Source organism: Echinops telfairi, unplaced genomic scaffold, assembly GCF_000313985.2.
Source record: "Echinops telfairi isolate 266 unplaced genomic scaffold, ASM31398v2 ScPeMD7_4;HRSCAF=17, whole genome shotgun sequence".
Lineage (NCBI taxonomy): Eukaryota > Metazoa > Chordata > Mammalia > Afrosoricida > Tenrecidae > Echinops > Echinops telfairi.
This window is the reverse complement of record NW_022103900.1, coordinates 12,624,731-12,641,599: the sequence shown is the minus strand read 5'-3', so window position 1 is coordinate 12,641,599 and position 16,869 is coordinate 12,624,731. Positions and strand designations below refer to the sequence as shown.

At 38.9% G+C, this 16,869-nt stretch overlaps 1 protein-coding gene across 3 annotated transcripts in view; it reads right to left on the bottom strand.

Moving 5' to 3' along the window:
• Positions 1-16,869, bottom strand: part of KCNH7 (potassium voltage-gated channel subfamily H member 7) — a 508,611-nt gene that overhangs the window by 144,903 nt on the left and 346,839 nt on the right. Inside the window, exons 4-6 of one of the 3 annotated variants that reach the window (XM_045299839.1) lie at positions 12,006-12,434; positions 6,907-6,927; positions 6,426-6,449 (exon numbers count right to left, since the gene is read on the bottom strand). In XM_045299839.1, the coding sequence (XP_045155774.1) occupies positions 6,426-6,449; positions 6,907-6,927; positions 12,006-12,434 (474 nt within the window). The remainder of the gene's footprint in view (positions 1-6,425; positions 6,450-6,906; positions 6,928-12,005; positions 12,435-16,869) is intronic. The other 2 variants (XM_045299843.1, XM_004703787.3) reach the window with 2 other exon arrangements.

Below are 16,869 nucleotides of genomic sequence, written 5' to 3'. Positions count from 1 at the left end.
ACTTACAGCCTGAGTTTTATGCAATAGTCATTCAACTCAGATCAGATAAAAATTCTAAACAATGAAAATATATCCACCACATCACTTATATTTGAACTGTAGTGGCAAAAACCACACTATAGTGTTTGTTAAAGTTTGACGTGTGGTTTTGTTTTCTATGTAAGTTGTCATTTTGAATCGATGTAAGATTTTGAATCGATCTGAGATTTGGAACCCATGTAAGATTTGGAACCCATGTAAGATTTGGAATCGATGTAAGATTTGGAATCAATGTAAGATTTGGAATCAATGTAAGATTTGGAATCAATGTAAGATTTGGAATCGATGTAAGCTGTCATTTTGCTCGGTCCCCGAGTTCCATCCCGAGGATAACAAAGCCCATCAAGGGGGGACATGTCACTGAACTCTCCCGGCATTTATCATCTGACATGTTCCTATTTGCATATGAATTTGCACTCTTTTCTATTTCTACAAGGGTAGACAGAGAACCATAGTGGCACCCAATTAATCTCGCCTTCAGACAGGCCTTTCACAGAATCCTCATGCTTCAGGACTTTGCAAATGCCTCCACCTTACTGTACTGACTTGTTAATATAACACATTCCATATAGTATTCTATTTCCCTGACCCTTAGCTCATTGGAGTATACAGAGAAGCTGACAATGGCTTATAGATGGTTAAATAGAGGTTGAATTGTGTTTGAAACTCTTGATTTATTAATCCTCTTTTTACATATGTCTCTCTGTGTTGCACTTGGGTAGCTGTCTACAGAGTTGCTAAAAAGGATGGTAAAAACAAATAATCTGTGAGGTTTAGTAAGCAAAACTACTTCCAGCCTACTTAGACTGTCCTTGGGACTAGCTCCAATAAGTCACTCAGTTGGCCATATTGATACATGTTAAGTGTCAACTACATCAGTATTTTATCCTAAACAGCATTTGAGGGGCCACTTTTTGTCGTTAGTGATAGGAGGTTGCTGTTCCCTCAGCCTAAAAGACTGCTCAGTATGTTCCAATGGACATTGAGGTAGGAGAGAAAATTGGTTGTAATGTCTGGAGCCCTGGACCTGTTCCCATAGCAGCAGCACAATGGACTTTTTACATGATATTGGAGATGTTTATGCTTCACTTTCCAGGGCTGCATCCACTGTGCAAATAGAGGATTATTGATGGTTTTGTTTAGAACTTTGCCACCAGTGAAAGACATAGCACTTAGCAGGTAGATTTTTTATGGCCCTTGAGTAGCCAGTACAAGACAGGCGCTCCGGTCCATATTTGCAGCTGTCATGTATGAATATGGAGGAGAGGATACTTATTTGGAATCAAATGTTAAAATGTGCAGAAATCACACTAAAACAAATTTCTTTAAATTCTTTATACTGTTCTTGTCTATATAAAATGATATGTAATCAGATTAACAGAACTATATACATTAAGCACTAAAGACCTGGGCTTATTTGTCTTGGAGTTGCCTGTTATTTCTCAATCTCACTCTAATAACTCGGCAGGGATCTGCCAGAACGTCTCTATAATGTCTTGAATGACATTTCTCTTTTCAATCTAGCTTCTATTTCCCCTTACCGATGGAAACAGATGGTCTGCAAGGTTCTTTTTGGATAGCAGCTGATGAATGTGTGCCCAGAATTAGCAGAATTTCTTTCTTCTGTTCAATTCCTCACTACTGCATAATATCATATAGAGAATAATTTTGATATCATGTTTTAAAAGAAGGGCCAATTTATTTGTGAGAACATCCTACTTCCTAATTTTCTCCATAACGAGTCTTGATACATTATTAATGATTAAATTTTTTATATTTCTCACTTTTAAAAATCATGTGTAAATAACTTCATTTGTTGTTATTTATCTCCATGGTGGTTTTAATTCTGTTAAAATTCTGTTCATAGCCTTAATGCTCTTAAAGTCAATATGGTTAACTGATTATGTCATAATATCTTTCACTGTAGCTATGCTTCAAAGACACACTAATACAAATATTTTATTGTTATTATTTCCTTTGATTTCTCCTTTATATTCCAGCCATGGTATCATGTTGATCTTTTGTAAGTAATGCACACAGAGTCTATTACCTCTGAATTTCATTTCAGGACAGTGACTCAGTATCACAAAACATTTGTTGAGACAAGAGGCAGTGAGTCTGAAGGCGTTGAGAAACTGGTGGTAAATACTGCCAATGTGTCCCAGTTTCTAGTTTAGATTTACTCACTATTGGAAGAATCTTCTCAGTGATTAGCCTCTTTTGAGTAAAAGTTCCCAATTTTAGAGATTTTAATCTACATTGTGTTTTAAATCTATAGACCTAATGAACTCAGTAAAAACTGAAAATATTATTTAAAGTAATTCAGCCATGCTACCTTGATCATTTACAACTTATTTAATCGGTCACAACAAGATCTGTGAACTTCATTCCACTGATGTTGAAGCAAACTTTAAATGCAGATGTCTTTTAGGGTATGCAAGATGATCAGGCATAGCTCAGGTTCCTCTAAAACCCAATGAAGAATATTTCTACAACTCTCACTACAGTAGGCATTAGCAATATTCTTATATCACTACTTATTGTTGGTAGGTGTCTCTGATTATAAATGTAAAGCAGACAGGACATGAGGCCAATAGGGAACAGGAACGAGGAACTGGAAGCCAGAATAAAGGGTTGTCTACATTCAGAGAGGCCAGGGTTGAGGATTTAAAGGTGACAGGTACTCTCACTGATAGTGACCATGAGTGGATGGGATTTAGAATTTTAATTAAAAAAGGAGAATAACCTGAAAAACAGGTAAATTAATTTCAGACGATGAGTGGACATGGGAAGTAATGGATTCAATAGAAAGGGATTAAAATTTCAAAAGTAAATAGCAGCACATATCTTCTGAATATGATCGAACAATTAAATAAATTGTATGATATGTGAAGTATATGCCAATAAAATTATTATTTTTAAGAAAGTATACAGGAGGCTTTTTTAGGGACACGACTGCAAGACGAATGACCAGAACAGATTTTCTAATCTACCAGAAGTAGAAGGAATCCCGGTGATCAAGTAGACAAAACCAACATCTAGGTAAAGCTTTACTATATTAAGAATGTTTAATTAATTATAAATCAACCTAAGTTCTAGATTCAAAGAAATCAGCAGTTGGAGCCCATTTGCTCCTATATGACTCATTGGCAGGCCTCTCTTGCCACCTCAGCTTAACTGAATCTGAGTCTATATGGTAACAAGATGAATCTTTGAGATCGGGAGGGGGGCCTTGTTAAAATGTAGATAGATACTGATTCCGTACATCTCAGTGGAAAGGCAGACTCTCAACAAGCACAGAGCCCCATTCTAATCCTTGCAAGAAATGCCCTACATTAAGATATCAAGCTGGAGGCTAAAGCCACAAGTGGGCAGAGCGGTAGGCTAAAGGTAACTGAAGTTAATATGATGAAACTATTTAATTTATCATGAGATACAATATGCTAAAGAAGAATATCTTATCTTTCAGATGGTGCTAAAAACATACATTTTGTTTCAAATGCTATCCCCCCACCCCCAGATGGGAGGGGAGCGGAGAGAAAAAAATAGGGTGGGGCTGTTTTCTAATCACGAGGGAAGCCTTTATCTAGTACTTCTTAGGGCACTAAGTTTATGTGACAAAAGTTCAATGACATTTCTAGGGCACCTTTACATGAAGGAAAATGCAAACACAGTGCTTGCCAATTAAGCTTTGAAAATGAGCACTGTCAATAAGTATAAGGCAACCAGTTTAACATAAATTATTTATATTCAATGTCCATGTTGTCTTCTAAAGTGTTTGGCACATGATTTACGGAAGAGGATTGTTAGCACTGAAAATCAATTTCCAAATGCTTATAAAATCACAAGCTATAGCCTGCACTGCTTGTGAGAAGCAGGTTCGATTGATTTCCTTTCAAAGTCAGTGACCGATTTCAGAGCTGGAGAAGAGGTGAAAGATGCACTAAGCCTTGAGAGGAGTTTCTTCTCTGACTCACGTGACAGACTCATAGACAAGTTGGAAACTGAACATACCATCATCGACAGTGAAGTTCCGGGTTACTTGCCATCAAAGGGGAGTGGAGGCATTAGAGGGGTGAAATAACATGAGTCATCTTTATTGATGATTTGAGAAGTAGGATAAGCAGGAAAAAATGCAGAATTTGAACTCAAGAGTAAATGACGGTTGTATTTGATCATCCGTTCACACATTAGAGGAACTGTTAAAAACCACACATCAACATTAGTAATGACCCACGGTTGCCCACGTCCAGTGAGGATGGATGAAGAAGAGAAAACTATGTTTTGGGATGAAGGATTTAGATTTTCCCTCTGTCTAACAAGGAGGCTTGGTGCTGCCAGGATTTATAGCCTCGGAAACCCTTTATAGGTCACTATGAGTCAGAACTGACTCAATTGCAGTAGTTTATATTTATTTGGCTAATACTTCCTAAAAATCATCTTCCCAAGAACTTAAGAGTGACCTTCTCTAAAGATAAACATAACACGTGTGCATATTGATTTAGGGAACACCTCACCTGAAGTGAATATACCAGATGATATTACAAAACCTTCCAAATGCATTGTTAAATGATTTATTTTATTTCGGTTTAAAATAAATTTTGGTTGACTTAGGTTTTGACACAATTAGCCACTGTTATGCATTTTACATGTGAAACACTGTGGAGATTTAAGTTCTACTTTTTAATCTTATACTTAGATTGTGTTTCAAAACCAAAGCAAAACATCCCAATTCATTGCCACAGAGCTGATTCTGACTCATAGCAGCCCTCTAGGGCAGCGCAGAACTGCCCTGGTGGGTTTCTGAGACTGTCCATCGTTAGGAAGTGGAAAGTCTCGCCTTTCTCCGGAAGAGTGGCAGGTCCTTTTGAACTGCCCACCTTGAGGTTAGCAGCCCAACGTGTAGACATTACACCACCAGGGCTCTTTGTTTAGAGAAGAATCCAATCAATGAAAAAGGACAGTTAATGTGTAGTCCTAAAACTAATTAGTATATTAGTTGCTTTGTGAAAAACTTAAAGTCTAAATACTTAGACACTGTGTAATAGTTTTCAAAACAAGGGCATGAGTAAATAATGAAGGTACCAGAAGGCATATTTGCATTTCAATTTTTATTAAGTTTGCAGTTAATAATGAAGTGTGTTATATGATTTTAGAGTTTAACTTTATAGTCAATAACATACAAATACATTCTAGAATAGTGGAGGGATTCCTACTCCAAGTTTTGACTTCGGTGAGACTAAAATTTGCTTTAAGTTTTTATGGTAAATTTGATATTGGATTTATATTTTGTAAATTTAAAAAAGAACATTTTCATTTAAAGACTATTGTCATTTAAAACTAGGGGATTATGGGAAAAAAGATAGCGGCTTAAAACAGTGAGTTCATGAGACAAAGCAAAAATGACTGTAGCCTGCAGGACCACTGGGTGGATTAGCACTTTGGAAGATAGGAAAGCCCAATCCTCTCTCGACTGAGGAAATGATAGCTATGTTTCTCACTGAATTAAAGGAAATAATTGGGAATTGGATTTCGACTAATGTATTGTAAATGATTAAAGGCTAAAGCCAGTTTTATTTCACAGACGTTGGCAAGAGCTGTGTGTTTTCTGTTTTGAGGCTACACTTCGCAACACATCAACTCAAAACCAGCGTCAACAGCTGACAATCATTTGTTTACTTTCAGAAATCACAGTGGACAAGAACAGAATCATCCTGTAGTGAAAAATTGCATGCCAATATAAAAAAGACCTGTATAAACCCTTTTCAAAATGCTCATTTAAAAAAGTGTAAGGAGAGGGGATGATGCCACATTGCTCTCATTTTTAAAATATCCTTGGCTGCTAATTAGATCACATCCACAGTCTCCAGTGCCGCTTACTCAACAGCTCTGAATGAACTGAGGAAACAGCGGTGAAATCAATGCACAAACTCTGTTGATCAGAGCACCAGTGACATACGGAAGAGGCCACACGGTGGATCTAAGCAATGATGGTTACTGGTGGAGACATGTTCATGCAACACACATGCACAGAATGAGTCAGTATCACCATACGCATACCCACAGCAGCATGCATGGCCTAAAGCGGAAACCCTATGCCGACTTCTCAATTTGATGAGAATAACGTGATGGATCATTCTACTTGTGATCCTTAGTATCTGCTGTGATATTGTAGAAAATAGAGATGGATTACACATTTTTTAAGCAAGTCCACGTTTATCCAGAGGTATTACCCAGTTACACATAGCCCTATGGTAGCTGTAGGTCATGCCAGCGATTTCAGACTAATATAGGACACAATTAAAATGATTAGAATGTAGTACAGAAAATAGAAAATGACTCTCATGCATGTACAATTTACTACTACAGGAATCTTAAAACCATACCCCCTGCCATCCAGGAACGTGAAACTAGTGTCAAGGAAACAAAAGAGGAACAAGTGAAGAGAAGCTGAGGTGTAGCGCTTTTCGTATTTTCTGTAATACTGTAATAATTTTCTTCTTTTGGTGTTGGCTGAAATAGGTTATGTACTCTTTTATCATACTGGAATATAGTTAGCTTGGCATTTGTTTCTTTCAGATAGTTTAAATACTCAGGCAGTATTCATTGTCAAGTTAGGCTTACACCTTCCCCAAATGCCCCACCCTCTCCCCCATACAGGCAAACGGAGCGCATCATCATTTAGTCATCCAGCTCAGGAAGTACCAATGCCTCCAACCAAACCAAGCCAGGCTGTCTCCACCAGGCACCTGGACTAACTAAGGGCAGCATGAAGATGTGGCATTGAACAGGGCAGACAGCAGGCACATTTACATGCCAGGTCAAGGGTCACTGTACGAGATGGTGAGATTTGTGATCGTACATTACCTTTGACATTGCGACCATTGTCTGTTTTGGAGCATTTCAGGATAAAAAAGAGAGAAGTAGAAAAAGATGACAAAAACAGTAGTATGCACACTACATTACTTCTATAGAAACAATCAGAGAAATCAGTATATAAAAACAGGAAACTCTATCAATGGAAATGAACAATTTTTATTAGTCAAAATAAAACATACTAAAATAAATCTGTGATAATAAGTATTCATGTTTTAATATATGAAGTGTTCGTCACTTACTTTAAATGGGTTTCAAGAGAGACACCTTGTCATTGTGACAGTCTGGAGAAAGATGTCCCCAGCTGTCCTCAGTTGTGATCACAACTTTCAACCTGATCCGAAACTGGTTTTAGCATTCCCTCAACAGGAACTTATGTTGATTATACAAAGGATAACTACATAAAATTTTGCCCACTAAGTAAATTTTTCATATAATATAGGCTATTACACTAAAAAAGAATGTTTCTAAGACATCAGATAACCTTAGTAAACCAGTTTGCATTATTACTTACAATTTTATTAATTCCCTCATAATAAAAACATTTCAATGCATATTTTGAAAATAACATATAACTCCAAAAGTTCCTTTCTAGATCAAAGTAACTGCAGGAAATTATTGTAGGGTTTGACCGTTTGAAAGGAGAATAGGCTTCTTATTTATGTTGATAATGTACTCAATGGAGTACCTAGTATCCTCAGAAATCCATTTATATTACAATAGGTGGCTTTCAAATCTCATAGTGGAGTGTTTTCTGATTTACTTTGAGATTAGCGCTCTGACTCTTTAAGCATATTGGCTGTCAACAAAATATGCATTGTTAGTTTTGAAACAAACACACTTAAAACAAATGAAGTCATGTCAAAATCATTCAAAGATATCCAAGATTTGAAAAAAAATCTGTCCAACAATTTGTTGGTATCTATCCTAACACTGTGCATATTTAAAATCTTTGAATATATCATAATTGTTTCAAAGCTTGTAATGAGAGCAATTCCAATAGTATGGTCTATGGAATTGCTGGAATAGACATGACCTTGGATCAAGATGCACAAAAAGAGTGTGTCTCACATGACAACTCTGTTCCCTCTTTGAGGGATCACACAAAGCAAATAATATAGGAGAATGGCAGTGAGAAGTCTTGGATTAGGTAGAATGAATGCCTCCGTCAGAAGCTAGGTTCAGAAATGATGGATAAAATAACAACTGCCTGTGAATATCTAATAGCTGTAATTCTACTCAGTAAAACTGGGCTATAAATAGATATTACATATATATATATATTATGTATGTAATTATAAATGACAAGGACCCCAAGCAAAAGTTACGTATGGTTAAAGTTGCTTTGACATTGTAAGGCAGTATATGTGGTCTGTGCCTTGCTGCTAGCTGAGATCTGTATGGTATCCATGCTTGACAATGTAAGTGCAGAAATCAGAGCAAGCATTTAGAACCTTTACAGAAATTTGGCAGAGTAGTTATGCTATGTCACTGATTCCAAATATAAAAATTTGGGGCTTATGACATTATGTAAGTCTAATTTAAAATTTTATTATTCTAGTAATATATATTTATTGTCATTAAAAAGCTATTAGTACATGACAGGTTAGAAAAAAGTCATCCCAAATGGTTTGAAAATTCTAGTTTTAAGGGTAATAAATGAGAGCATGGTATAAAATCTTATACACTAATATCTTTACAAAATATTTAAAGTTCTAGAAAGATACTTTTCTCCTATCTGGAGAAGGGAATGTTCTCTCCCTGAATGAGAAGGCAACAATTTGAATTTAAAATTCTGTATTTGGGACTTAACCTATTGAAAAGAAAATACATGGATTCAGAAAACAAGAATCTATTTTGAAATACATTCCATCTCCCTTTGCTAATAGATAAGTTTCTAAAATCTTTTTGAGTAGAATACTTGGAAGTATACTTATGAGATATAGCTGTTTCTACAAAACTCAGTGATTTTCTAACTGAAACTGCTGTAAAATGGAAGTACAAAACGCCGTCTAAATGCATCGTCTCAGTCATGTGTTAACTGCAGCCTCTGGACCACAGTAAGGCAGCTATGCATATTTTCTGAAAATAACATAGCCTAGGTGGGGGCGGAAAATTAAGGATGAGCTTAGCACCAAGTGTATATGGAAAGTACTTGTGTGGAGGAATCCAAATATATTAAATCATCCTTTTCCATATAAGGCACTTAATTGTATCAGTAACTGTGTACTAAGTAGAGACCACATAGACCATAACAGCCACGTTAAATGAAAAATCTTATCTACACTACTCAGGACTACCGTCGTAAGTCTGTGCCAAACACTAAAATTCTACCAGTGTAAGCTTTTAAAATTATTTTTATTTAAGGTGCTAGGCAATAAAGTCAAAATCCGAAAAGCCTACCTGATTGCTAAAGTGACACCACCAAGCGGGCTCGCTGAAGCTCACGGTGGTCAGTTCAGTGACCACCCTATGCTGTCTCTACGATGCAAGGACAGAGACTTGCATGTTTGTTGTGCTTGTTCCATCACAGGACCATCGCTCACAGATCAGCTGACAGAGATTTCCTCCTGCCAGGAGACCCCACCCACGCCACTACTAGGTGGAATAGTGCTTCGATGAGTATTCAACTGGAGGAGTGTTTCTGGATTTCCTTTTGATTCTCTTTGGACCACAAAATAAAATGGATGAGCCAATTGCTCTTGTACTATATACAGAGAACCTTCAAACATTTGGTAGAAAAAATTCATTATCTTTGCATTCAAATTTTCCACGAACTTTGGGAAGTTCACTTGGACACTTCTTTTGAAGGCTAGAGGACTAGGAAAAAAAACCAATCCTTCTGTTTCTGTGATACTGACTTTGATGATTTTCCTGCCTTCTTTACTTCCACAACTAAACGCACTGCCAAGTCAATGCTGATTCTCAGCGCCCTCTGGTGGGCCTTGGAGACTGTAATTGCTCACAGGAGTAGAAAGCTCAGTTTTTCTCCCGAGGAGCTGCGTTGGTAGAAACCATTGTTGACCATGTGGATCTTTATTGCTCTTTAAATAAAGTCACCTCTTAACTCAATCTTTAAGATTCTCTCTTAAATTTCAGTGTCCTTGACTCGCTATTTTCCAATGTGTGTGGTTGAGGTACATAAGTCACAAGCAAGGGCCCTTTCAATATCACACAAACATTTATCAGGTACCTGCCAGGAAGGAGGCAATTGGACTAAGGAAGCAGAACTAATTAAGCCATTGCTCCTGTGTGGAAGGGACTTACGGGAACATAATTGCTTGCATACCTAACAGTGATGGCAAACACAGATAATAAAATGCAATATTATATATATGTAGCATTTGAAGTAGGTCTTTAGTTCTGAATAGTTGTGTTTAGAGGGACCAAGTGGAAAAGAGTATTCTAAGCAGAGCAAAGAAGCGAACAGAGTAATGAAGCAAGAAAGCACAAGGTATATTTTAGGGAAAAAGACAATTAAGCTTGGTGCAGGTTTAGAAGCCACAGTAGGGAGCGCAGGGACTAGAATGATTTGAAAAGTAACGGTGGCCAATTGTTACAGTGCATTCTGCTAAGGAGCCTCAAGATGAGGTCTGCTTTAGAGAAAACACTAGCACGGGCAATGATGGCAGCCTCAGGAGCACACAGCTCAGAAAGTGCAGCTGACCTATCAAGAATGTAAACATCTGGGATTCAGAAAACTGGCTGGTGTATGCATGCCTCAATATTCTGATCCTCAGATCTTTGGGGGAAAGTTCAGGGACTCATCAGACCCCAGCTACTTGAAGGTTCAGGGTAGCAGGAGTCTCTCAAACTCACTGCCATCAGTGACCCTATAAGACAGAGAGGAACTGCCCCTGTTGAGTTTCCAAGACTAACCCTTTGCAGGAGCAAAAAACCCTCATCTTTCTCCCGAGGAGCCGGAGGTGGTTTTGAACTGCTGACCTTGCGGTTTAGCAGCCTGACATTGCTTGGATTGGTTGTGGACTCTGAAGACAGGGAGCCCTGGATTTGAATCCAGGTTCTGACAGTGATAAACTCAGAAACCTAGGACAGGCTACTTATGTAACATATGTCAGCCTCAGTTTCTTCATTGACAGACATGAAGAATAGCTTAAAATAGCTCCTCACAGATAAAGAGGAGTTATGAGAATTAGATGAGAGTTACTATGTATAAACTATTAACATTGCTTCACACATTAGAAATATTCAAATTTCATCCAATATCGTGCCACTAGCAGTCATTTTTACCAATGCCTCTTAAACATCTTCCTTTGCCTACAAGGAACACTGGTGGCTGAGTGGTTCCAGTGTTTGACCTCTAACCAAATGGCTGGTGATTGCAATTCGCTCAGCATGTTCATGGACCCAAAGACCTGATACTTTGGTCCAATAAGGATTCAGACTATAGGGCACTTTTGTTCTGTCAGATGGGTCTGCTAATAACAACAGCCCCTTTCCCTCGTAGTTACTATAAGAATGTGAGCATAAAAAAAGTGATACATTAATGATACTTTGATTTTCAAGTAGATTTTGGGTGAAAGCAGGACACACAGGTGTATTTCCCCACCTGAACATCTCTTAAATTCCAATGCAGCCCTGGACCCCCGAGTCTGTAGTTTCTGATCATTCAGCAGATTGCATTTCATAGTTCTAATCCTTTGGGGGAAAGCAGTTTAAAAAAACAACCCAAACAAAACAATTGTATGATGGCACAACAGATTTTTCTGCCAAGGGCATGATTGTTTGCTAAGTGAGGCAAGATTAATTATTCTTGAGATCACAGTGTTCATCACCTAAGAACATCTCATAATAAGCATTAATTAATTAACACACCAAGAGGTGGGCACATAATGGTTATCATACAATTACAGAAAACCAGGCACCGAAGCCAGAAGGAAGCAAGTTACTCATTAGGATTCAAAGAGAAATTCAATAATAAATCCGAAATAAAAGACTCTCGTTTTTATGAGCTTTTAGTCACAATTTTTCCCTCTGCATACAGATTCATGGTGAAAAAGCAATCATATGAATATAACCTTTCATTACCCACTAATATGTGTTTCCATATATAAAGAAATCAAACATACCTTCACTGGCATGCCGGTCTCTAAATCTGCTCTTGGGGTGGACATTTAATCCTTCTATCTCATGTACCGAAGATGCCCTCCGTACGCTACAAAGGCTTTCCCTGGATCTGGAGTGGGTCAGCTGAGAAGTGGACTGGAGCATGTCCGGGTAGAGGCTGTCCCACTGCCGTTTGGGAGAGGAGTGGTCCAGGGGTCCGGATATATTCACCAAGGGAGAGCATTGGCTGGGCTGGATCAAGGCTTTTGTATCGTCGGCTTCGGAGGGGCTACAGCTGTCTTTAGTAGGAGATTTAAAGTGCTTCATGGCTACCGAGTCATCGCTGTGTTTGGATGAATCAATTACTACCACATCAGGGTCCTCTTGTGGTAAGGACTGTTTTCTGTAGGTGAGAACTCTTAGCCCAGGGAACTTCAGCCCAAAAAGTTTGCCTACAAATAGAGAAAGGGAACAGCATTACTATAATATAAAAGCGTATAAACAAAACGAAACTATTACTACCAACACTGTTGACTCATATAAAACTATGTAAAAATTTAGTAGTCAGCACTTAATTAGGGAGAAACATGGTAGGGTTTTTTTTTGTATTATCATAGAAATTGTAAGAAAACAGTAAAATTCCATTGCCATATTTCTGATGGTAAGATAGTCTCAATGGCATGGAATCATTATTTGAGTTGCACCATGTTTTTCATTTTCAGTTTTAAATGAAAAACATATCCACGATCCATCACCCTGTCAAGGGAATGTAAGGAATGAGCAGTTTAGGAAAAAAAGGGCGGGGGGGTGGGAAATGACAGGGCAATATGTGTAACGACCCAGAGACACAAGTAGAATAGGCTGTATGCGTGCTCACGTGTAGGGGTAATGCAGTGGAGGCAGAGGGGAGGAAGTGCAGTAGGGGTGAGGAGCTGGCCTGACGTACCTAGCCAGTTTGTGTTGGATGAGTTTGTGAATTTAGCTTACATGGGAAAGTGGACTTCACTCTACATGAGTGGCTCCTCATTCCATCTGAAATTCTTCAAAGGCTTTTTATTCCAGAAATAGATGTATCATGGGGTTAAAATTTTCTTTGACCTGATAGTTTTCATTTTAAACCTGAGAGTAGGATCCACAGCAAAAGAAGGCAATGCTCAGGTCATTGAAAAAAAACCCCAAAACTCCCAACACAAAAGTATAGAACCAAAGAGCTTCACTGAGAATCTCCCCCCAAGTGTCCTGTGTCTCAATTCCTTATTTTTATTTCTTGATAGCCTATTCAAAGTACTAACCACAAAGTTCAAGGGGGAAAAAAGTGAACAGTATCACAAAGCAAGGAAGCCCCCCTCATCTCTGTCTCTTTAAACTTTAGTAAGTCACATAAACCAAAACATATATTCGGTTATAGTATTTCTCTGATAATGAAAAGAGGTAACTTGGCTAGCTATATAGAGAAACATTTTTTGCCTCCGTTTTAAAAAAATCACTTTGAGGGCTCTTGCAGCTCTTATAACAATCCATACATCAATTGTGTCGATCACATTTCTGCATATGTTGCCATCTTCATTTTCCAAGCATTTTCTTTCTACTGGAGCCCTCTTTTTCCCTCCCTCACCACCCTCCCACCCTCGTGAACTCTTGATAAATTATTATGATTTTCATATCTTACACCACCCACTGTCTCCCTTCACCCCCGTTTCTGTTGTTCGTCCCCCTTGGGGGACGGTGGTGGCTATATGTTGATCATTGCAATCCGTTTTCTCTTTCTCCCCCCACCTTCCCCCTACCCTCATGGTATTGCTACTCCCTTGAGGGGTTTATCTATTCTGGATTCTATGTGTTGAGAGCTCTTATCTGTACCAATGTACATGCTCTGGTTTAGCCAGATTTGTGAGGTTGGACTGGGTCATGATAGTTGTGGGGAGGAAGCATCAAAGAACTAAAGGAATGTTGTGTGTTTCGTCAGTGCTATACTGCACCCTGGCTGGCTCTTCCTTTCCTTGTGACCCTTCTGTGAAGGGATGTCCAATTGTCTACAGATGAGCTTTGGGTCTCCGTTCTGACCCTCCTCATTCACATCAATATGATTGTTTGTTTTGAGTCTTCTGATGCCTGATACCTGATCCTGTTGACACCTTGTGATCACACAGGATGATATGTATCTTCCATGTGGGCTTTGTTGCTTCCCTGCTAGATGGCTTGCTTGCTTAACTTCAAGCCTTTAAGACCCCAGCTGCTATATCTCTTAGTAGCCAGACACTTTCAGCTTTCTTCATTTGCTTATGCACCCATTTTGTTCAGTGATCACGTCAGGCAGGTGAGCAGCACAGAATCCTGAGTTATTACAACAAAGGGTTCTTGTGCTGAGGGAGGGCTTGAGTAGAGGCCCAATGTCTGTCTGCTAGGTTAATATTTAATATATGAATTTATGTACATAGACCTATATCCCTATGTCTGCTAGGTTAATATTTAACATATGAATTTATGTACATAGACCTATATCCCTATTATTATATATTAATATATTTACATATATACATGCCTATATTTCTACCTCTAAAAATGTCTTTTGCCACCTAATTCTTTCCTCTATTTCCTTTTACTTTCGTCCTGTCCCACTATCATGTTTGACCTTCATTTGACTCTCAGTAGTTCCTCTCAGCTACACTGCACTTGATCAAACCCCACCAGACATTCTATGCCCTCCTTTCCATCAATTTTAAATCTTTTGTTGTTCTCTTGTCCCTGGTCGTTGAGAGTCGTCTCGGGAGACAGCCCTCTTTGGCTCCACAACTCTTCCATCCACGTTCTGTGGCCGTGCATTCCTGGCTGCGTCCACCTCTGCGGCCACCAGTTTCCAGCACTGCACTGCTTCGACCTCTTTGGCTAGCAGCGGCACTGGCCAGTTCTTCTGTTCCCAGGGCTTTCTGCACTTGACAGTTGTGGCCATTCACAGTTTGGTATTTCCAAGTGACCATCTTATCCACGGAGTCCCGGCCATCTAAAGTCACAAAAGCAAAGCCTCTCCTTGCCACTTCCTCAATCAGTCAGGATGTCAATTACTTCAATTTTTTCATCTTGCTCAAAATAATCTCATAGGTGGTGTTCCTCAGTCTTCTGGTGCCACTGACAGAGATCTTTTTCACAGTTCAATCGACACCTGGTCGTTGAGAGTCGAGAGACAGCCCTCTTTGGTACCACAACACTTCCATCCATGTTCTGTGGCCGTGCATTCCTGGCTGCGTCCACCTCTGCCATGGTAAGGCAGGTGACAACCCTCTGCCCTCTGTAGTGCTTGGTCCTTGGATCCTTCTGACCCCCCAGTCCGTGAGCGTCCCCCACGGCTCTCAATGGCTCCACAGAATCTCATCTGCTGTGTTCGAAGCTAACCCCTCCCATGTCGGGTGTCTGCAACTGCTTGGGCTCTTTAGGAGACTCTGACTTTGACGTGACAGAGAGAGGGGTGAGGGGGGTGGGTAACGTAACCCTAACAATGCTTCCTTTGTGGTGTCTGTCCACAGGCAGAAAGCTATAAATGCTCTTAGCAAAAACATTTGAATCCTAGATATATATATATATATATATCACATGAGAGTGGTGAAACATTGGGAAGAACATACTCCACACATTTCATGTTGATCATCCCAGGTAGATGATCTGGAAGTTTTCAATAGGAGGTTTACTATACTACATTATTTTTTATTTATCTCTATTATTTGATAGTTTGGTCAGGCATGCAATGAAAACAAAACAAATAATGAAAACCAAACCAACCCAAACAGGAGCCAAGTTAAATCCCTAAGCCGAAGAGAAAACAGAAAGATAAAGAAAGCAGCCAAACAATATTCTGGAATTCAAAGCTTCTCTAATTATCGTCTACAAAAATGCAGACTTTTTAGTTTCTATTGCCAACACAGTAGTCTAGGCCACACTACACCGTGACTTTGTAATGCTATGCTTTCCTCCCCTCTAGTCAGCCTGTGTGCTTGGACTATGCTATTAGCTACCTTCCTATGTTCTTTCAGTATCATGGAAATCATTATTCTTATTTTATGTACTAGGAGCTTTTCCTCATTGCATTCAGAATGATTCTGCATGGATGACACTTTTAAAACTTATAACAGTTTTTCATGTTATTCCACTGTAGGCTTCCATGAAATAGACTTGTCTGCACATGTCTTTTCGATTATTCTCTTTAATCCAATGACTCATATATTTGTATTTGTTACCCAGCCTTCATCTCTGAGTTCTGAACCCGCATATCTACTGGCCTCATCACATCTCAATTCAGCAATTGTAGGCACAACTCACAATCTCATAGGAATGCACTGCTGGTGGGATTGTAACGTGGTACAAGCACCGTGGAAAACAATATGGCACGTCCTCAGAAAAGTTGGAAATAGAAATACTTTCTAATCCAATGATGCCACTTCCAGCTAGACAGTCCAGAACTCTAACAGCAGTATCACAAATAGACATATCCACACCTATGATTATCGCAGCAGTATCCACAATGGCAGAAAGCCAGCAACAACCTAAGTACCCATCAATAATTTTAGTAAATATAGAACTATGGAATATGACATAGCTACAAAGAATAATAGCGAGTCATGAAAATATTTCATAACATGGATACATCAGGAAGACATTATGCTCAGTAAAATAAATCACTTCAAAATGACAGATAATTCTTAGTCTAACTCAGTGGATTGATGTTGTTGCTGTTTTGTTGTACTTTGTTGCTTGGTTTTGCTCTGTCTTGTTTTTATGCATGTTGTTGTCTCCGCAGGCCTGTGGATAGGACAGGCTGGATGAACGATCTGTAGGAGAAAACAACGGGACTGACAGTTCCGGGGGGACATGGGAGAGGGGGAGGAGGGGGGAAGG